This window comes from Mobula birostris, chromosome 31 (assembly GCF_030028105.1).
Source record: "Mobula birostris isolate sMobBir1 chromosome 31, sMobBir1.hap1, whole genome shotgun sequence".
Lineage (NCBI taxonomy): Eukaryota > Metazoa > Chordata > Chondrichthyes > Myliobatiformes > Myliobatidae > Mobula > Mobula birostris.
Window position 1 is genome coordinate 31612415 of NC_092400.1, and position 22435 is coordinate 31634849.

Here is a 22435-nt window from a genome sequence, read left to right on the forward strand (position 1 = left end):
CTCTGGGGTAATGCCTTCAATAAAAGCTATTTGGAGTCAGGTGTTCCAATCAATGAGATGAGATTGGAGGTGTGGGTTGTAGAGGGGCCCGCCCTGTTTTTTAAAAAAAAAGACACACACAGTCAGATTATTGACAGAGCCTGCTCTTTTCAAGAAAGATTTGTTTATCTGCACCCATACCTTGATCAAAACAACTTTTAGAGGACCTTAAGAAGAATTGTATAGATGCGTGAAGCTGGAAAAGGCTACGAAAGCATTTCTAAAGACCTGAGTGTTCATCAGTCCACAGCAAGAGAAGTTGTCTACACATGGAGGAAATTCAGTACTGTTACCACCCTGCCTAGGAGTGGGTGCCCTGCAAAGATCACACAATGCTGAAAGAGATGAAAAAGAACCCAAGGGTAACGGCAAAAGACCTGCAGAAATCTCTGGAACTTACTGAAGTCTCTGGTCATTTGTCCCCTATAAGAAACACATCGAACAAGAATGGTGTTCATGGATGGACACCATGGAGGAAACCGCTGCTCTCCAAAACAAATATTGCTATACGTTTCAAGTTTGTAAAGGACCACCTGGATGTTCCACAACATGTTCCACGAAAGCAGAGTGCCTCAAAGACTGAATGACAGTTAAATGTTAGAACCCCAAAGCACCCCTCCACTCCCCTCAGCCACGCATAAGCAGCAGCAAAGCTACAGCCCCCCCCAACACCAGCAAAAAGGGATCAGCACCCCCCACCCAACACTCATGCGTGCAACAATGCAACAACAAAGACACTACTCGTTCACCCAGTAATTCGACATACCACAGGCTGTCTGTCTCCTTAATAAGGGAAAAAGAGGTGTCCTCATTTCACAGCAAGAGGGGAGTCATAACAAAACAATTTGCCAACTTATGGTGTTAAAAGTCTGTTGCATCCCTTCTTCCAAGCTCTGTACCGAAATATCTTGGGTCTCTGAGCACACGGCCAGCAGCCAGATCACTGCTTTCGATCTTCCATCTCCCATAACGCACCAGGTGGCGGCACCGACCTCGAGTCCAACCGCCTGCAGAGCCACGGAAAACTGGTGCCCTGAAGGTGCGCTAGTCTTTTAGGCTGCGTCCTTGGCATATCAAAAAGTGGCCGGTCGTGACACCGTGAGAGTGGGTACTGTTTCCGCAAAGAACTGAAGTCAGCGTGTAACTCCAGTTCAGGGTTTTCAAAAGAACTCTGAAAAGGAAAGAGATTTTTAAAGAAATAGAGCTGTTTCCTAAGATGCAAGCAAAGGAGTGGCTGTTAGGCACAGTCATCCTCCTGAGTTCTGCCATTGACAAACTGAAACAGTTTTGTATGGAGGAATGGTCTAAGATTCCTCCTTGCTGTTGTGCAAGTCTGATCAGCAGCTTCAGGAAATGTTTGGTGCAGGTTATTGCTGCTAAAGGAGGTTCTACTAGTTTTTAAATACAAGGGTTTGCATACTTTTTCCAGCCTGGATTGTGAATGATTAAACAATATGTTCAATAAAAATATGAAAAGTACAATTGTTCATGTGTTATTAGTTTAGACAGATTGTGTTTGTCTATTATTGTGACTTAGATGAAGATCAAACTATATTTTAAACCATAAGACCATAAGATATAGGAGCAGAATTAGGCCATTTGGCCTATCAAGTCTGCTCCGCCATTTCATCATCACTGATTCAACTTCCTTCTCGGCCTCAATCTTATGCCTTCTCGTATCCCTTCATGCCCTGACCAATCAAGAGTCTATCAACCTCTGCCTTAAATATGCATAGGGACTTGGCCTGCACGGCTGCCTGTGGCAAAGTATTCCACAGATTCACCACTCTCTGACTAAAGAAATTACTCCTCATCTTCTCGTCAGAATAGAGGGACATTCTAAAAGAACACCCCTGTATCCTGAGGTTGTGTCCTCTGGTGTTAGACTCTCTCACCATAGGAAACATCCTCTCTATATCCACTCCATCAAGGCCTTTCGTCATTTGATAGGTCTGAATGAGGTCACCCTTCATTCTTCTGAATTCTAGTGAATACGTTCCCAGAGCCATCAAACACTCTTCATATGACAAGCCATTCAATCCTGGATTTTATGAGTAATTAATGCAGAAAACTAGGTAATTGCAAAGGGTTCACAAACTTTTTCTTGCAACTATATTGTGAAATTTGTTGATTTGTAGCAGTAATACTGTGTAATACATAAAATATGCTATATAAATACCTAGACTTGTACATATTAATTAATTAAGAGTGAGAAACTAGTGAGATGGAATTCATGGGTTCATTAGCTATTCAGAAGTCTGATAGAAGAATGAAGTTTTATACCACTGAGGAATGACTTCCTTACTCTTATGCTTAACACCCCTGCTAAATGAAGGCAACCAAGCCTTCTATACCACCTTAGTCATTTGCATAGCCACTTTCAGTGAACTATAGACCTGGACCTGTAGATCCCTCTATACTGATCCACCCATCTATATTATCAATGAAGTCAGTGACATATCACAAACAAGAGGTCCAGCTCCAATCCTTGCAGAACAACACTGGTCACAGACCTCCAACCAGATTAGTAGCCTTGCAACCTATTCTGTCTTTGGGTAAGTCGGTTCTGAATCCAAACCTGCAATTTATCCTGCATCCCAGATATCTGCATCGTCTGATAAACTACAAGAAACCTTATCAAATGCCATACCAATTCCAGGTCAATAATATCCTTGCAATATCCTCATCAAGCTCCTTTGTCACCACTCAAAAAAACTCGGATCCAGTTTGTAAGGCATGACCTGCCCTGTACAAAGCCAGGCTGACTGTCCCTAAACAGAATCAAAATCACATTTATTATCACCAACATGTGAAGTGAAATTTGTTAACTTGGCAGCAGCAGCAGCAGTTCAATGCAATACAGTTCAATATAGAAGAGGGAAAAAATAATAAAAAATAATTAAATCAGTTACAGTATACATACATTGAATAGATTTAAAAAACATGCAAAAAACAAAAATACTGTATATTTAAAAAAAAGGTAGTATGTAAGGGTTCAATGTCCATTTAGGAATCGGATGGCAGAGGGGAAGAAGTTGTTCCTGAATCACTGAGTGTGTGCCTTCAGGTTTCTGTACCTCCTACCTGATGGTAACAGTGAGAAAAGGGCATGCCTTGGGTGCTGGAGGCCCTTAATAATGGACGCTACCTTTTGGAGACACCGCTCCCTGAAGTTGTCCTGGGTGCTTTGTTGGCCAGTACCCATAGATGGAGCTGACTAGATTTACAACCCTCTGGAGCTTCTTTCAGTCCTGTGCAGTAACCCCCTCTCCCCCACCCCAAACCAGACAGTGGTGCAGCCTGTCAGAATGCTCTCCACGATACATCTATAGAAGTTTTTGAGTGTATTTGTTGACGTGCCAAATCTCTTCAAACTCCTAATGAAGTATAGCCACTGTCTTGCCTTCTTTATAACTACATCCATGTGTTGGGACCAGGTTAGATCCTCAGAGATCTTGACGCCCAGGAACTTGAATCTGCTCACTCTCTCCACTTCTGATCCCTCTGAGGATTGCTATGTGTTTTTGTCTTGCCCTTCCTGAAGTCCTAAATCAGCTCTTTCACTTTACTGGCATTGTGTGCCAGGTTATTGCTGTGGCACCACTCCACTAGTTGGCATATCTCATTCCTGAATGCCCTCTCATCACCACCTGAGATTCTACGATATCATCAGCATATTTATAGATGGTATTTGAGCCACACAGTCATGTGTATATAGGGAGTAGAACAGTGGGCTAAGCACACACCCCTGCGGTGCACCAGTGTTGATCGTCAGCGAGGAGGATATGTTATTACCAATCCACACAGATTGTGATCTTCCAGTTAGGAAGTCGAGGATCAAATAGCATCCAACAGGCAATGCCTTTCCAAATTTGCATAAATGATGTCCCTCAGTATTTTCTGCAATAGCTTCCCTACCACTGATGTGAGGCTTACCGGCCCATATTTACCTGAGTTATCCCATTTCTCATCTTGAACAAAGGCATAACAACACTACAGCTAATTCAATCCAGTTCACTTGTTCATTTTTCTATGTGAGATCAAAAACAAAGCCATGGATGAACAAGTGCATCACGTACTTGATACACCAACGTGAGAATGAAAAGCAGGCACTGGAGGAAGGATCCTCTCTTTACAGTTGAGACAATACCTGATGGAAGAGTGCCTCGTTTAGATGGATCATGTAGTGAGCAGGGCAGAAGGCCTCAGATCTCTTTTACAAAGTGGCGGTGCGTGGAATACACTGCCAGCGACGGTGGTAGAGGTGGATATAATAGGGTCTTTTAAGAGACTCTTAGATCGGTACATGGAGCTTAGAAAAATAGAGGGATATGTGTTAAGGGAATTCTAGGCAGTTTCTATAGTAGGTGACATGGTTGGCACAACATTGTGGGCCGAAGGGCCTGTAATGTGCATTGGGTTTCTATGTTCTCTGTTGTATTTCTCTCTTGGACCTTATCTGTTGCTAGTGAGCACAGGAAAATCTTTGTCAAAGCCAAGCAATCCTCCTCCCTTTCAGTAGTGTGCATTCAATACAGAGTTGCAGTATTGTGCACGTAAAGTTGGGTTAAAAAGAGTCAAGCTTATGACACACCTGTCTGACCATTTTTAAAGGAGGGAGAGAAATATTGTTGCTGAACTGACAATTTTAGAACCTTCTAGCAAATTACAAGTTACTGTTGCTCAATGATGAGGGAATTAATAGAATTTTTTTTCAGAAATTTAGTTCGGTAATAGGCGCTCTGGCCCAATACGCCTGTGCACCCAAATATATCCATATGACCAATTAACCTTCTAACCTGCACATCTTCAGAATGTGGGAGGAAACCAGACCATGCAGGGGAAACCCATGCGGTCACAGGAAGAACATTAAAAACTTCTTACAGACTGAAATTGAACCTGATCGTCCGTGCTGTAATAGTGTTATACCAGCTGCTGTATTACCGTGCCGCTCCAAGCTTTCAAATCTTGATTAAATATTGTTTCAAGCTTCATCATTTGATTGATTAAGGTTACCATTTCAATGTTCCAGTCACCTGTGGCTCATAGTGTACTCACTTGGTGATCTGATTTTCATGGCAATCTCTGACCCATGAATTGCAGCAAAAATTTGATTTTAAAAATCTTAATTTTTCTCTCATTTTTATACTAAATTTTACTGATGCATCCTTAAATAACACAAAAATTTTGATTTCTCATTGACTTAGCAATTTTTTTAATTAGTCATTCAGATCACTGAATTGTTCTAGGTTTGATTTCTTGGGGTAAGTTAAGTGTCATCTGAGATGCTGTAATTAATCTTATTACATCTAAAGTAGAGGACAAAAATTTGCTTTCTATTCATGAATGTTATCCAGAATATTTTTTAAAGAAATGAATATTGGGATAGTTCAGAATCAAAATGGTAAAATTGACCCATGATACTATCCCATCTTTGTACAAATTGCTGACAATTCATGTTAGTAATTTTACATTATTAGTGCACAAAACCAAAGGTGAAGAAAGGACCAGGTTTTTGTTCAACTAAAATAATATCCCTATTAACATTTTGTTCCCCTTAAGCTGTTCGTGATCCATTTTCCACAGAAGTTGATTGGAAATTCGGTTTTCTCTTTACAATATTCTCTCAGGTTGGCAAACCAGGCAAGATCAGAAACAATAATGGAGAGAACTCTACCTTCTCTTCCAGCAGGCTGCCGATGCTCTCCAATGCATTTGAGTTAGTATATTATTTCATAACACAAAATGAATGGAAAGTTCATTTATGATTATAATTATGATTTAAGTATGAACATGGAATTAAGTAATTGTACAATTTGTTTTGTTTAGCTATGTAGCATCCTACTTGCAGTGGTAGGTAGTTAATGTCAATGAACTGCATTAAAATCTGTCTGTAGAAACTTGTGCAAAGAAGTTTGTTTTGAATTGCAGCCATCTTTTTAGTCATGACACTTTGTTTCTTTTCTCTACTAGGTGCACAATGAGATCTGCACAGCACACCCTTTGCACGAGCGATGTATTTTGACAAGAAAAGAAGGAGAATCTGCGAAAAGTATAAATGAAATGCTGCTGAGTCGACTTTCCCGATACCGAGCTTCCCCTTCAGCCACTTTGGCTGCTCTTACTGGCTCCACAATTACCAACACATTGAAAGAAGACCATTCTGGTAGGAAGGAATTGTTTTGTTTCGAATTTTTTGCCTTTAAATATTTTCTTGAGTTAACTGGCAATAGTTTCATCTTGTCTCTGTGTATTTAATGTTTGAGGAATATTGTAAATATATTATTTGATTAAGCATTCTTTGTTGTTTACATAATGCATTGTGGGTTACTTGTAAAAGTGTGTAAATGACATACGGCATCAAGCCACTACATGGTAAGTGCGCACCTTGCTTAATGTAAAAAACAAATGTACATGAGTTTTCTCCCTTCTCCCTTGTTTTCCTTTCATTTAGTTTTTACGTTTTGGAGTTACATAATATAACTATCTCAAACATACTTGCATTCAAAGGTTCTTGGTCTTTATTATTGATGATCTTATTTTTTTTAAAGTAACTGCTACGCTGCTGTTGAATATTATTTCTGGCTTTCATATTTGAATCTAGTCCACCCTCTCCAGGAGTGATGTATTTTAACAAGAAAAGAAGGAGAATCTGTGAAAAGTATAAATGAAATGCAGCTGAGTCAACTTTCCCGATACTGAGCTTCCCCTTCAGCCACTTTGGCTGCCTTGTGATGAACGTGTAATTCCCAAGAAAGAGAGCAGTTCAGGGTGGTCTTAAATTAGATTTCAACTGGTACAAGTCTACAGAGCAAGAGTTGTTGTGATGATGTGATCACAGGGAATGATGATGTAGTATAGTAATTTTCTGAGACATTGAGGTTGACTCAAAAGAAGCAGAAGGCATAGACCTTTACTGGTTCAGTACTAAACATTGAAATTGCTGTCATTGGGTCTGAAAGATTCTGGCTGATACCAAAATGGTAATTTGTAATATTAATGGAAAAGAATTGAAGCAGGTTGATATTTAACTCTGTTGGAAACATTGCTTAACAGAACAATGTTTGTTGCAAAACAGAAGTTGAATATTTGCAGCATTAGAGGTTAACAATCTCCAATAATTTATAGGTTGAGAAGAATTGCAAAAATGTTTTGTACTCATTCTGCTTTCTTTTCTAAAGTCAATTCTCTTGTATGGGAAAATTCTTCTAGTGTGGCAGAGGTGTGGTAGGTAAAAGACTGAGTGTCCACATTTGCAATGTGCCAGCTGCTTACTGTTTTACAATCAAACCTGGAACTTTTCAACATAATTTTCTTAGGGAAAATTGGACTCCGCTGATTTGGTGATGCTATCAGGCAATTAATAGAGAGATTTTAAAATAAATGAGAGTATATGACAAGAAGTTCCATATTAAATCAATTAAAGCATTTTTTAAAATGTTGAGTGAAATATCCTTAGTAAAATTACACTTAGATTTTTGAACTTTCCTGTTCATTTCTGGATGGTGTCACTCAAGTGGATGATCTGCTTCCTGTTCAGTGTAGTTCCCTATTAGCTACCAAAAACACAATACATTATTAGAATTCCTTTTAAATTGTTGTCTTGGTTCTCCAGTTACTGTCATAAAAATTGTAGTTTGGTGTGCTGTCATCTACATTTTGTTTGAAGTACAATAGTGCATTCGAAGGATTGTGTTCCCAGCATGTTTTTACTTTTTCTGGCCTCAACCTTGCACACTGTGTACTTGCAATTATCAGTGATGAAAGAGCTTAAGGTGGTTGGGCCTTGAAAACCTCCTTGAGGAACTCCAGTAGGGATGTCCTATGGCTGAGATGATTGTCCTCCACCCAGCAGAACCATCATTCTTTGGGCTCCGTATGATTACAACTAGTGGAGATTTTCCCCAGATTCCCATTGACCCCAGTTTAACAGGGTGCTTGGTGCATTTAATTATTGTGTTTTATATTTTTAATTAAGTTAGATCACTTTGTAGAGATCTACTTTGACATGAAGAGTCTTTTTGGGTTGATCAGTGTCAAAAATAGCCAAATTAAATCCACAGTGATTCAATGTTGTAAAACAATAAACCTGAAAACTTTTGGGGGGGGGGGTGAATACTTTTTATAGGCACTGTAGTTCTGAAATGAAGATGGTGACTGAGAAGAGGGTCTGACAGCTGATACAATAGAATTAAACACATATTTACAAACCATGTCATGAAAGTGAAATGTGGCAGAGGAAAAGATGAACAGTGTAGTTTCAGAGTATGTTTCTGAGTCTGGATACAGTAATGAAGTACAGCAGCCCAAATTGCTGACCGTTATGCACTTAGCCCCAGTCACATCATTTTTGTTCATCTGCTGCCTTGAAGCTGCTGACACTCAGTTCCAGTAAATGAAGGATCCCTACTATGGATACCCAGGCACTGAATTTTGAAGCTGGAAAGTAAAAAAAAACACTAATTATTCACAGGATCTGGGTGATATTGACCACATCCGTATTTTTGTTTGTGCCTAGCTGAAACAACCTGTGGCAATTAAAACCATATTGGTGAGTCTGGGGTCACTCATATGACATACCAAATGAAGTTGGCAGATTTCCTTCTCTGCTCGAGATGCTTTTATCACTGAGATTAGCTGTAATTTTTAAAAATTTAGTCTATGATTTGAATTTAAATTCTCCAATTTCAAGACATGGCTCAAGTATTAGGCACTGAGATTGGTTTTGTTCAGGCTCACAGCAAAATTAAGGTTATTGGACAAGGAAGAATATCAGAAAACAGTTCTGTATGTCAAGTTGATTTGCTTAACCTCATTTTCCTACTAGGCCATCTATGATCAATTATTGCACATTTCGAACTAAAATTTCACATTGTGTTTGAAAGAATAATTGCTTCTGTTGTGCATATAATATTTCAATAATAATTTGAGTAATATTGTTTGACTAAGCATTCTTGTTTGTTTAAATAATTAATTAAGGGTTATATGTAAAAGTGCATGAATGGCATATGTCATCATGTCACCACATCAGATGTGTGCACCTTGCTTAAAGTAAAGACAAAACTAAGATACATAGTCCCAGCTCCCTGTTTTTCCTTTCAATTAATTTTGTGTTTTGGAGTTGCAAAACTTAAGTGGTGGTGAGCAAGTTTTAAACGAACCGGAGATGACTACCTATCTGTTGAAGTGCAGTTTTTTTAAAAAGTGAAAAAAGAAGCGCAATGAGAAACAGTTGAGTTTTTTTTTAAAAAGCAGCGCAGCAAGTGGTTATTTGGGAAGGGACAGAGATATTTGAGTTTTTTTTAAAAAAAAGGCAGAAAACAAACAAATTCTTGATTTTATAAACTGTACCGGGTGATGTTGGATTAATTTAAAAAAAGGAGTGGCCGGTTATATCAGAAAGGCAGATGAGTCTACTTACATAGTATATAACAGGCTGCTATGTACAGAACAAATTGAACTGTAGCTTGAAGCAAATGAAATAGCCAGTGAGAAGTGAGTGCCAGTTTTGCTGAGTGTATTAGGTGGAAGAGCACACAGTTTGCTTAGAAGTTTAACTGCTCCAACCAAACCAGACAAAATGAGCTTTGCTCATATCGTGGAAGTAATGCAAGAACATTTAGAACTGAAACCATTGTTGATTGCAGAATGCTGTAGGTTTCATAAGTGGAACCAAAAGGAAGGAGAGTCCATTTCAGTGTACGTAGCAAATTGAAGAAACTGTCTGAGCATTGTCATTTCAGTGATGGGCTTAGATATGCATTGAGAGATCATTTAGTTTGTAGAATCTTACAAGAAAGCATTCCTGAAACACAAATTACATTTTTTAAAAAAGCAGTTGAAATAGCTATATCAATGGAAACAACAGTCAGAGATGCAATTGAGACAGGCACAAAAATTAAAAATGAAAATTATTACGTGCAGCCCCAGCTTCATGTTTTTCCTTTCAATTAGTTTTACGTTTTAGAGTTATAAAACATAAGTTTCCAAGCATGACCAGTGGTAGAAGATAAATTGCAACTAAAGGCAAAATCAGTACTTAATAAGTTTGAAAAATTTTTTTGGTTGGGGACAGCAGGGTGGAGAGCAGTAGCCTAATAATTAAGCTATCGGATAGTAAATGAGAGACGAATCTTAATGAGTTGGAGATATGAGTTCAAACTCGGGAATTTAAATTAATTAAATGATCAAATAATTAAAGAATCAAATCAGTACACTTAATGATGACCTTGGAATTACAGGACCGTTGTAAAAATTGTTAAAGTTCAGTGTTACCTTTAGGAATAGTATATCTTTTTGTATCTGTGTGTTTGTATAGCAATACAGTTGATACTGAACTGGCTACTCATATATCAACAAAATAGTGAAAAAAACATATGGAGACATAAGAGACGACAAATATTGGAAATCAGGAGCAACACACAAAGTGCTGGAGGAATATAGTGGGTCAGGCAACATCTGTGGAGGGAAGTGAGCTATCAGTGTTCAGGTGGAGACCCTGCTTCAGGACAGCAAAGAAAGAGGGAAGATAGCAAATATAAAAGGGTGGGGGGGGGGGAGGGTGGAACAAGAGCTGGTGAGAAAAGGAAAATGGGAGCAGGGAAGTGTGAGTGATGTAAGAAGGTGGGTGGTGATAGGTGGAGGAGCTGAAGAAGATGAAATCTGAGAAGGAAAGGGCAGTGGACAATGGAATAAAGGAATAAGTGAGGCATATTCATACATTCTAGGTTCTGATTAGAAACATTTCATTTTTGTAAACACCACTTTGCAAAGCTGCATCTGAATAAATCTTCCTGCTGGATCCCTATCTGGTAATCAGCACTATTTGTCTTCTGTTGTATATGCTTGGTGTTTTTGTGATCTCTTACTTGAAGCATGATCAGTCTTTACAATTGTCCCCCTGGATTAATTTTCACATCATCAGTTTCTCAAGCACCTGAACTTCCTTTCTGAGGCATTCTCTCAGAATGGGCCATCGTTTATCTTGGCTCCAGTTCTGTGGGTCTGAGGTGACCAATGAGGCACCATAAGAAGGACCCTTCTGTTATAGATGTGGCAAGAGATGCTGATGAATTAGGTATATGGGTAGATCGTGAAGTGATGCACCCCTCTACCTTTCACAGATCTTTTCAGTGCTCCCAATATGCAATCTTGAGGTTCTCAATACCATCCCGAATGTTCTTCTCCATTTTGAGCAATCCTGGATCTGTTATTCCCAGGAGTTTCGATGTCGATTTGTATTCAATGTAGTACGCTGATTTAGAAAAACAGATCTGCATTGGCAATTTGACTTTAATATTATCATAACTTTTTGTTGGGAAATAAATGGATGCCTTTTGGCAAAATTATCAAGACTTAGTGGCCAAGTGCTTTTATTATTGTCTAGTTTTGTTTAATTTAAGCACAGTACACATTTGTTTTAATTTGACTAATCTAGATAGATAGATATACTTTATTGATCCCAAGGGAAATGGGGTTTCGTTACAGTTTCACCAACCAAGAACAGAGTACAAACATAGCAATACAAAACGACAAACAATCAAATAATAATATGTAAACCATGCCAGACAGAAATAAGTCCAGGACCAGCCTATTGGCCCAGGGTGTCCAACCCTCCAAGGGAGGAGCTGCAAAATTTGATGGCCACAGGCAGGAATGTCTTTCTATGACGCTCAGTGCTGCATCCCGGTGGAATGAGTCTCTGGCTGAATGTACTCCTGTGCCCAATGGTGTAAATGATGTTACACGCCGACGTCGGGTTGGCAGAGGGAGGGATGTATACAACAACCACAATTGCATGTGAGATTTCCCTTGGCAAATAATATGGCCGGAGTCCAACAGCAAAAAGTTCAATATCCGGGCTATAAACACGTTCCTTAATTGTAATATGTCCAGGATTGCACCATCTGTTGTTAACCAGAACAGCAAGCCCCCCTCCTTTACGCTTACCGCTCTCAGTGCACTTCCAATCAGCAAATTGACCACAAATTGATGAGAATCACTTTGGTATCTCTTTTCTCTTAATATTACCTGATTAAAAGTTATGGAAACAGAATTAAACCTTTGTTAATAAATTTCCTTTACATTAAGAGTGTTTATTTTTTTCTTAACATTTAGCAGCGAATACAAGCTGTGGCTTACCTTTGAAAACCTTAAGGAAGACCCCTATGTATACTTGTGGGACGTACCTGGTGATGCTTAGTGCACCACCAGGTGGATCTGGAAGTTCTGCAACACGCTCTTTATTTGGTGGTACAAGTGGATTGTCCTCTTTAAAAGGTAAGTCACATTTGATTTAAAATTACCTAAGTACATTATGTAATGAAATGTTATCATGGTGCCAGTACCTTCAAAGACAGGTACAGGTCCACAATCCCTTATCCGAAATCCTTGGGGCCAGTTGCATTTCGGAATTCAGAATTTTTCAGATTTCAGACCCCACCCCCCCACCCCCAAATACCAAAAAACAGGTATGCTCAAGTCCCTTATTTAACCTGTCTCAGTGCAGTGGACTTTAGGACCCGGCGGCGCACCAAACCTACGCACATCCTCCCGTATACTTTAAATCATCTCTAGATTACTTATAATACCTAATGCAATGTAAATGCTATGTAAATAATTGTTATACTGTATTATTTAGGGAATAATGACAAGAAATTTTATTTCCAACAAAAACATTCAATAAAACATAAAAATATACAGCTTCAAACAAACCGAATCAAACACATGGTAAATGACTTATTTGAATAAATGTAGAACGTCACTGTCACTATAAAACTTCAGTAACTTGTCTTTCTGTTTATTTAAATCATATACAGTGGTAGTTCTAACACTATTTTCCTCAGTAAGACGCCGCACAGACACACCACGATCAAGCTTCTGCAATAACTCCACTTTCTGCGTTATTGATAGAGAAGATTCCTTCTCTTTTCTCATTGTTACCCATAGGTGTATCCGCAGCTCTTTTTGACATTTTCATAGTGAAATTAAACACAAAGTCAACAGTGAACACAAAATATCAGCGAACAGCAAATGCACATGTAACCAGTACGAGCGCTGAGCCACAACTGATGTCTGGCGGCCTCTGCTAGTGCTGCCACGTCACACCTGAGTGACGTCAGCTGTTGGCGAAAAAAACTTCGGTTTTCAGAGCTTTTTGGATTTCAGAATTTTGGATAAAGGACTGTGTACCTTTATCACCAAAATATTCTGCTGCTTGTATAGGTCTTCTAATTCAGACTTGTTAATTTTTGTGTGTGGAATTGTTTACTAAATGTTATCTTGTAAAGTAGCCAAAGTTTATGGGGACAGAACGTGCGGTTATTCTCTTGAATGTGCTTAGTTCAAATCAAGCAGTTTCATGTAGGTACAAATGTATCCAGCACTTTCAGAAATAGTGTTAACTAACTTTAGTACAATTTATTTAATCAGAATAACTAATTGCTACAATCAGAATAATAACGAAAACTGAAAATGTTTGAAATAAGACACATAAATAGAAGATCAGATGGGGGGAGAGAATCAATTGTGATGACCTTTCTTCAGAACTGGGAAAAGTTTGTGCTGCCCTTTATTATTTTAATTCTCTGCCTCTGCCTCGTGGCATCTAACTACAGTCTGTGAGCTCATAGAATCATGGAACAATTTCAGGTGGCAACTACTGCTTTCATTTTCAAGAGAACGGGCTTGGGTAATTGCTATCCCCATGGATAAGCTCCTCATGGATAAGCTCCTCATGGCACATTCTTTTATTTAACATTTCTACATTCTTTTTTGGGTGGCGGGCTGGAGATGTGTCTCTACCAGAGGAGGTGTGAAGCGCTCCTTCCCTCTGCTAGCCTGCAGTTCACCCTTTGGTAAGGTGTAGCACCTGCTTAGCCCCCGATCAGGGTCATGTGAAGCCATGAGAGCAGGTGGTGGATGGTCATATGAGCAGCTGGTGCATATCACAAGTCCTGATTATGTGACCACTGACACCAGACAGACGATCTCTGAAGAGTATTAATAACGGCTGTGGTCACCCGTCTTGTAAAGACACTGCCCAGAAAAAGGCAGTGACAAGCCACTTATGTAGAAAAATTTGCCAGGAACAATCATGGTCATAGAAAGACAATGATCGCCCATATCATACAACACGACACATAATGAACGAGCATCCTTTTGCCATGTGCCATCATTCCTTCCTATATCCCATTACAGGTATTCCCCTTTGTTCTTCTAATGAACTGTTAGTTACCTGAAACAAAAAAATGTTTTTCCTCTCTCTATAGATGTCTTGCTAGCTGGGAATATTCAGCATCTTCAGTTTTTATTTTATATTTTCAGAATCCATTGTATCTTTCTTTCATATTAAAATACACTTAGTTTTAAGAACTGGTTTGTGCAAGATTGGCAGTTAGGACATAACAATTGAAAAGGCAAGTTCCATGAAGTATTGGGTTGGAATTGAGTATATGGAATATTCACCTTAGTCAGTATGTTCTAATGTTTTTTTTTCCTCTTGTTGTTTAATGTATTTGCACTTAAGATGAGATAGATGAATGTGTTCATGATGAAATATGTTTAGTTTTACAACACAGGTGTTACATCAAGTCAGGGTACAGGAAGTAATCTGCAGAAAGTTAAAGAATGGGATATAGTTTAACTGAGAGGTGCTTTGTACATCTGAATCTAACTATACAAGAAAACGACGAGTATGTAATTTTCTTAGGAAATTAAACGATGGAAGAAAAATGGTGTGACTAAATCTTACATGCTACTTTGTACTTGCACCTGATCACAAACAATCTAGGACACAGCTACATTCTCTGTTCTATTATTTGAAGAATAATATACCTTTGGAAAGATTGAAATTGTCTACAAAGTTAAATTAGGACTGTCAGAGTTATTAGTCATTAAGTCTATGGAGGACAGAAGAGTGGTAGACTTCTGCAGGATGTCGGAGATCAGGGACATTTCCAGTGTTCCTAATGACTACACCTGAAGGAAGTGCATCAAGATGCTACTCCTGGATGATGGCTTAGAGAAGTTTCGGCTGTGGAAAGCCTCACTGTGGAGCATCTGGGATGCCGTGAATGAAGCAGACAATATGTTTAGTGAGCCTGTCACTCTGCAAGGACAGAAAGATGGTGACCAACAGGAAGAGTAAGCAGGTTGTGCAGGAATCCCCAGTGGTTTTCCCCTCTCTAACAAAGTTCAAACCACTGTAAATTTGTTATCCAAGCACATACTTGTCACATATATTACGCTGAGATTCATTTTCTTGTGGGCATTCACAGAAAATTCAAAGAAACACAGTAGTATCTGTACCCAAACAAAGGCATACAAACAGTTGATGCGCGAAAGACAATGAATTGTGAAAACACAAAACAGAAGAGCATAAGACATAGGAGCAGAATTGGGCTATTCAACCCATTGAGTCTACTCTGCCATTTCAACATGACTGATACATTATCCCTGTTAACCCTGTTCTCCTGCCTTCTCCCTGTGGCCTTTGAACCCCTGATTAAAGAAGAACCTACCTTAAGTATACTCAGTGATTTGGCTTCCACACCAATCCGCGGCAATGGGTTCCACAGATTCAATGCAATTTGGCTAAAGAAATTCCTCTCATCTCTGTTCTAAATGGACATCCCTCTATTCTGATCCTCTGCCCTCTGGTCCCAGACTCACCCACTGTAGAAAACGTCCTCTCCATTATTGCTTCTGGCTAGGTCTTTCAATATTGGATATATTTTAAAAAGATCCCTCCTCTCATTTTTCTGAACTCCAGTGAGTACAGGCCCATCAAATCTTTCTCATAAGTTAACCCTTTATTCACAGAATCAACCTCGTGAATCTCCTCTGGATCCTCTCCAATGCCAGCACATCTTTTCTTAGATTAGGGCCCCAGAATTGCTCAAAATACTCCCAAGTGCAGTCTGACCAATGCATTATAAAGCCTTAGCGTCACATCCTTACTCTTATAATCTAATCTCTCAAAATGAATGCTAACATTGCATTTGCCTTCATTATCATCAACTCAACCTGAAGGTTAATCTTCAGGGAATCATGCATAAGGACTTTCAAGTCCCTCTGTCGTCTGATTTTTTAATTTTCTCCCAGTTTGGAAAATACTCTACAGCTTTATTCCTTCCACCAAAGAGCATGACTATACATTTTCCTACACTATATTCCATCTGCCACTTCTTTAGCCATTCTCCTAATCAGATAAGTCCTTCTGCAAACCCCCTGTTTCTTCAACACTCCCTGCCCCTCCACCTATATTTGTATAGTCTGCAAATTTTGCCACAAAGTTATCAATTCAGTTATCTAAATCTTTGTATAATGTGAGAAGAAGCTATGTATAATGTGAGAAGAAGCTATCCCAGTTCGACTCCTGTGACACACCACTTGTCACTGGCAGCCAACCAGAATAGGTACCCTTTATTTCCACTCTTTGCTTCCTGCCAATCAGCTAATCTTCCATCCATGCTAGTATCTTTCCTGTAATACAATGAGTCCTCATCTTGTTAAGCAGCCTCGTGTGGCACCTTGTCAAAGGCCTTCTGCAAATCCAAATAAACAATGTCCACCTATTCTCTGTCTGTCTTGCCTGTTATTTTCTCAAAGAATTCCAACAGTTTTGTCAGGCAAGATTTCCTTTTAAGGAAACCATTCTGACTGTGGCCCATTTTATCATGTGGCTGCAAGTACCCTGAAAGCTCATCCTTAAAAACCACTGAGGTCAGGCTAATTATTCAATAGTTTCCTTTCTTCTGCCTCTCTTCCTTCTTGAAGTTTGGAGTCCAGTCTTCCAGTTTCAGTTTTCCAGTCTTCTGGAACCATTCCAGAATCTAGTGATTCTCGAAAGATCGTTACTAATGCCACGTCTTTCAGAACCCTAGGGTGTAGACCATCTGGTCCAGGTGACTTATCTACCTTCAGGCATTTCATCTTCCCAGGCACCCTATCCTTAGTAATAGCATCTACACTCACTTCTGCCCCCTGACACTCTCGAATATCTGGCAATGCTAAAAGATTAAAGTTCATCTGTTCACACGAGGAAAATCTGCTCATCTGTTATTTCTTTGTCCCCATTAGTGCCACTCCAGCGTCATTTTCCATCGGTGCAGTATCCACTTTTTCCTCTCTTTTACTCTTCATATTTCTGAAAAAAACCGTTGGTATCTTCTTTGATATCTTTGGCTAGCGTACCTTCATATTTCTTTCCTTTTTTTTTAAGGTGCCTCTGTTGATTTTTAAAAGCTTCCTAATCCTCTAACTTCATACTAATATTTGCTGTATTATATGCCCTCTCTTTTGCTTTTATGCTGGCAGTGACTTCCCTTGTTACCCATGGTTATCTTATCACCCCTTTTAGATGTGATGAGGTGCTAAGTGAACACTTTCTATTGATATTTCGTAGGAAAATAGAGTTTGCAATTGGGGAATTCATGAAGGGGTAAGTGAAAGTCCGGTGTACGTCTCCATAAATGAAGATAACTTCATTTATAAATGGTACTTGATGCCTTACCATGCTTAAAAGTGGATAAAATTGGTAAATTGGTTTATTATTGTCATATATATGGAGGTACAATAGAAATACAGTAGATTCAGTTAATTGGGGTATTGGTTAATCTGGGCAACTGCTTATTTGAGACACTCTTAAAGAACAAAAACTGATAGAGAAAATAGCCTTTCTTTATTTGGGTGCACTGTGCCACTTACTTAGGACAGTAGACTGGTGCTGAACAGTTTCCTTCTAGCACAGACGTGTGCACTTGTGTGGCTTTTAAACACTACATCATACTTAGAATGAACAGTTTTTAAATGGTGTCATTTGCATTTGTTTGTGTTCAAAAGCAGTGATTTTTATCACTGATAGTTGATAAGAAATGAGCAATAAGACTATTCAGAACTGTTTTGCTCACTGCGGTTTCAAGCATGCAGGCCTGGAGATCCCAGAAACTGCCAATAGTGAAAGCGAAGCGATTTTACTATTACCACAAGTAGTGAAGATTTGAAAGATGCATATGTTGAAAGCATTGTATGAAGGCAAATCTATTATCTGCACTAGGTGTCTGCACTGATTTTGTTCATTTACAGTCAAAAAAAACAGCAGCATACTGGATGAATTCCTCCAGTAACTTTAGGAACCTATACATAATTTTATAGTACTGTAATAGTATTGCTAACGTTCTAATTTGTTTTATATTTCTTTTAAATACATAATTTGTTACTCAGTTAAATGGTAGTTTGTCATTTTTAACTACTAACTATTTCCATGAAATGGGCTAATTGGAGTAGCTGCTTAATGTACTAGTCCCAGTGTATCCCAATTAACCGGAATCCATCATACTTCATTTTGCATGCCATCCATACAGTTTTATTACAACAGTGTATTTGAGGTAGACAATGCAGAATAAAGTGTTGTAGTTACGAAGAAAGTGCATGCAGTCAAGTACAAGGCCTTAATGGGCAAGATTGTGAAGTCAGGTCCATCTAATTGCTTTAAATGCACAGGAAGGTATGGTGTTTATCCCAAAAAGAGATGAGGAATTGAAGTTGCTGTCTAACCCTCTAATTTCCTCTGGCAGTTTTTTTTTTTGCTGGTATTTATTCCTGTGTGCTACAGGAGGCAAGGGATCGAGTTGCTGGGGTTCTGGCTGAGATGTGTATTTGTTCACTGGATACAAGTAAGGTATGAGATGAATGAAGGACAGCAAATATGGCCTACCTCTTTCAAGAAAGGCAGCAGAGAAAAGCCTGTTGACCATAGACCTCTGTGCCTCATATCAGTTGGAAGGAAGTTGCTGGAAAAAAAAGATTGAGGAGTCAATTATGTGATTGCTTTGAAAAATGGGCTAATTAGATGCGGCCATTGTTACATTCAAGGGAATATCCTGTCTGACCAATTTCATTGAGTTCTTTGAAGAGATAACAGTATTTTTTGATGGGGGCAGTGCAATTAGAATGATTAATGTGGACTTCAGCAGAACTTTTGACAAGGTCCCATATAAGAGGGGCCTGGTTCAAAGGCTGGGGATCCATAGGATCCAGGGCAGGTTAGCAAACTAGATCCAAAATTGGCTTGGAAGAAGATGATGGTTGTATTTATAATTAGATGCTTATTATTAGTGGTGTCCCACAGGATTGGTGTTAGGACCCATGTTGTATTCGTGATACATGAATTGCTTGGACGTGGGAGGCATGATCAGGAAGTTCATGCCAGCGGTTACAGTAAACTGGAGTATCAATATTGCTGACAGATCTCAGACTGCAAGTTAAAGACATAAAGTATAATAATTTCAAAAATGGCAAATGTACTGTTTATTTTCATGGATTGTCAAATAAAGTGAAAATAATGAAAGATAATCACTGTTTGAAGAGAGATTTATGGGAGCATTTTTCAGTGAGCAGTTAGATTAAAATTAATGAAATTGATTTAACATTGTCACATGTGCTGAGGTACAGTGAAAAGCTTGTTTTGCATGCTGCTCACACAGTTCAGTGGACTGGAGGTCCATGAGCCGGTCCTCATCGGGAAACCAAAGGTGAGAGGGACGGCAACTTTAAATTCCTTGGTGTTGTCATTTCAGAGGGCCCAGCACCTAAGTGCAATTATGAAGAAAGATTGGCAGCATTTCTACTTCCTTAAGAGTTTGTGAAGATTCAGCATGACTTTTAATACTTTGACAAGCTTCGATAAATGTGTCATAGGGAGTATATTGACTGGCTGCATCACAGCCTGGTATTGAAACACCAATGTCCTTGAATGGAAAATCCCACAAAAAGTAGTGGATGTGGCCCAGTTCATCATGGGTAAAGCCCTCTCCTCCATTTGAGCACATCTGCATGAAATGCAATGGCAGGAAAGCAGCATCTATAATCAGCGACCCCTGACCACCCAGGTCATGCTCTCTTCTCGATGATACCATCAGGAAGAAGGTACAGGAGCCTCAGGATGCACACTGCCAGGTTCAGGAACAGTTATTATCCCTCAACCATCAGGCTCTTGAACCAAAGTGGGTAACTTTATTCATCTTCACCTGTTCTCACATCCTATAGAATCACTTTCAAATTCTGAATATCTCATGTTCTGAATATTTATTATTTTTCTCTCTTGTATTTGCAGTTTGTTGTCTTTTCACATTGGTTGTTTATCCACCCTGTTGGGTGTGGTCTTTCATTGATTCTGTTATGGCTCTTGGATTTATCAAGTACACCCATGAGAAAGCAAATCTCGGTTGTATATAACGACATATATGTACTTTGATAATAAATTTACTTTGAATTTTGAAATTATTACACAGTGTAGTGAACTAGTTCAAGGTAAAACAATAACAGAATGCAGGATAAAGTGCAACAGTTACAGAGAAAGTGCAATGAAGATGGACATTAAGGGACAAGGTCATAACGCGGTTGATTGTGAGGTCAAGTGTCCATCTTATACTAGGAACAAGGTCATAGACTTACAACAGCAGAGTAAAAGCTGTCCTTGAGCCTGATGGTACGTTTTCAGGCTTTTATATCTTCTGTGTGGTGGGAGAAGGGAGAAGTCAGGGCTGGGTGAGGTCTTTGATTATGCTGGCTGAGTTACCGAGGTAACTGTACAATCAGACTTCATGAAGGGGAAGTGGAACCTCTGTGCGAAGGTAAGTGGTGAAATAGTCAAAGGGAAGTTGATGGACATGAGAGAGGGGTAATGGGAGTAATGTAATACCTTTGCTGAGGGCTGGCATGGACCCAAAGGGCTGAATAGCTGCCTTCTGTGTCATACGAAACATTAAGCAACAAGCAGTAATTTGCTTTGTAATAGCTTCATGATTGCCGAGGTCACAAATCATTTTCTTTCTATATAGTTCTTTGCTCTAGTGTGGTATTCAATATCTCAGATGGCCAATTTAGTAGCCGGGCGGATCTGATCGACGCTGCTGGTAGTTCTCTTGGACGTGGAGCACTAGTTCCAGGACTGGGTAAGGATTGTGTATTCCCACAGAGCAGATGTATCAGTTAAAAATCTTCTCATTTTAAAGATTACTTTTAAATAATGAACTATGCGTGTACAGAATAAATCAAAATATGACCAGGCACTTAATTAGTGGCTGTCAAATTTGAACCCTGAATCAGGAGGTTAACCATGTATCAGTCTCTTCCCACTGTTTACATCCGTTACCAGATTAAGATAATTCAGGAATTGTCTTGTGACTACATAATTGAACAATTAGAAGAACATTCTAAAAGCAGCATTAAATGCAAGAATAATGACTTGTATCAGTGTTCACAGATCCCATACATAAAACCTGTCTATTGGTCATTTTTAGCTTCATGCACCTCATTTTTTAATAATTATTTTCTGTTCTAGGGGCTTGCTATGATGCTATGAACAATATGATTTGGACGTGTTCGAGTGACTACATGGATCAGTGGTGTAATCCTGGTAACCAGGCATTCCATCATGTGTGTCAAAGACTGGGTGTTAATCACATCATTCCTGAGCCCCAAGGTTAGTTTGGTACTTGTAAGGACTTAAAACTAACTGTACTTCCTTTGGCTTGCGTGCTAACTTATCATTGGTTTAATTTTTGTTCAGTGGTATGCTTGATCTTTTTTGTTATTTTCTTCCCTCCTGTAGTTTCTTCAAGCATTCACTTTTCTGAAAAGTACTTGTCAAAATTGTATATAGACAGATTGAGGGGAGTGCTGAAAATGAATTCAGTAAAGTAGTAAATTACATTTTTATAACAATTCAGATGAAGTTTCCTTTAAAACCGATGTGATAATTTCATCAAATGGATGTTGTGTAAAATACAGGCTCATAGGATTTAGAGTTACATGTGAACATGAGTCGACAAACAACTAATAATAAGCTATAACAAGTTATGAGGATTATTACTTATCTCAACTATTGAATTTATATCAGTGATTTAAATTAAGTGACTCAGAAGGCTGTATCTGAATTTACTGCTGATACAAAGGTAGCCTTAAGAAAGATGCAAACAATGCAAAAAGAATCTAGATACATTATGTAGATGAACTAAGATGTGGTAGACAGAGAAAATTGTTAGCGTAGATTTCTCTTTATTCTGCATGTAGCGAAATGAAGCTGTTTAATGCTGAGATCTTTGTCCTTTCATTTTCTCTCCTTGTCACTTACTCATTTCCCATAACCAAACCTGGTTCCTTTTTTTTGGGGAGGAAGCTAACTCATCAAAAAAAAGTTCTCCTGAGGTGTTACTGTTTTTCTTTATTTACTCTGTAGGCTACATTCTTAACCATTCCTTCCACTTTGAAATTGTGCTTTTTAATGACTTACTTGTGAGCTTCACTCTTTTTCTTTGTGTCATTGATGCAGATGTGGGTCATGAACTGTTTCAATTCACTTCTCTCCATCAGAATGTTATGAAACCAAGCA

The 22435-nt window shown here is 38.9% G+C and overlaps 1 protein-coding gene across 11 annotated transcripts in view; it reads left to right on the forward strand.

Annotated features, from left to right (window-relative positions):
* LOC140190944 (probable E3 ubiquitin-protein ligase HECTD4) overlaps positions 1–22435 on the forward strand; it is a 292655-nt gene that overhangs the window by 87497 nt on the left and 182723 nt on the right. For 6 of the 11 annotated variants that reach the window (XM_072247927.1, XM_072247930.1, XM_072247923.1 and 3 more), the window contains exons 8-11: positions 6013–6205; positions 12157–12318; positions 20883–20996; positions 21386–21526. In XM_072247927.1, the coding sequence (XP_072104028.1) occupies positions 6013–6205; positions 12157–12318; positions 20883–20996; positions 21386–21526 (610 nt within the window). Of the gene's footprint in view, positions 1–6012; positions 6206–12156; positions 12319–19730; positions 20046–20882; positions 20997–21385; positions 21527–22435 lie in introns of those variants that run through there. The other 5 variants (XM_072247924.1, XM_072247932.1, XM_072247926.1 and 2 more) reach the window with 2 other exon arrangements.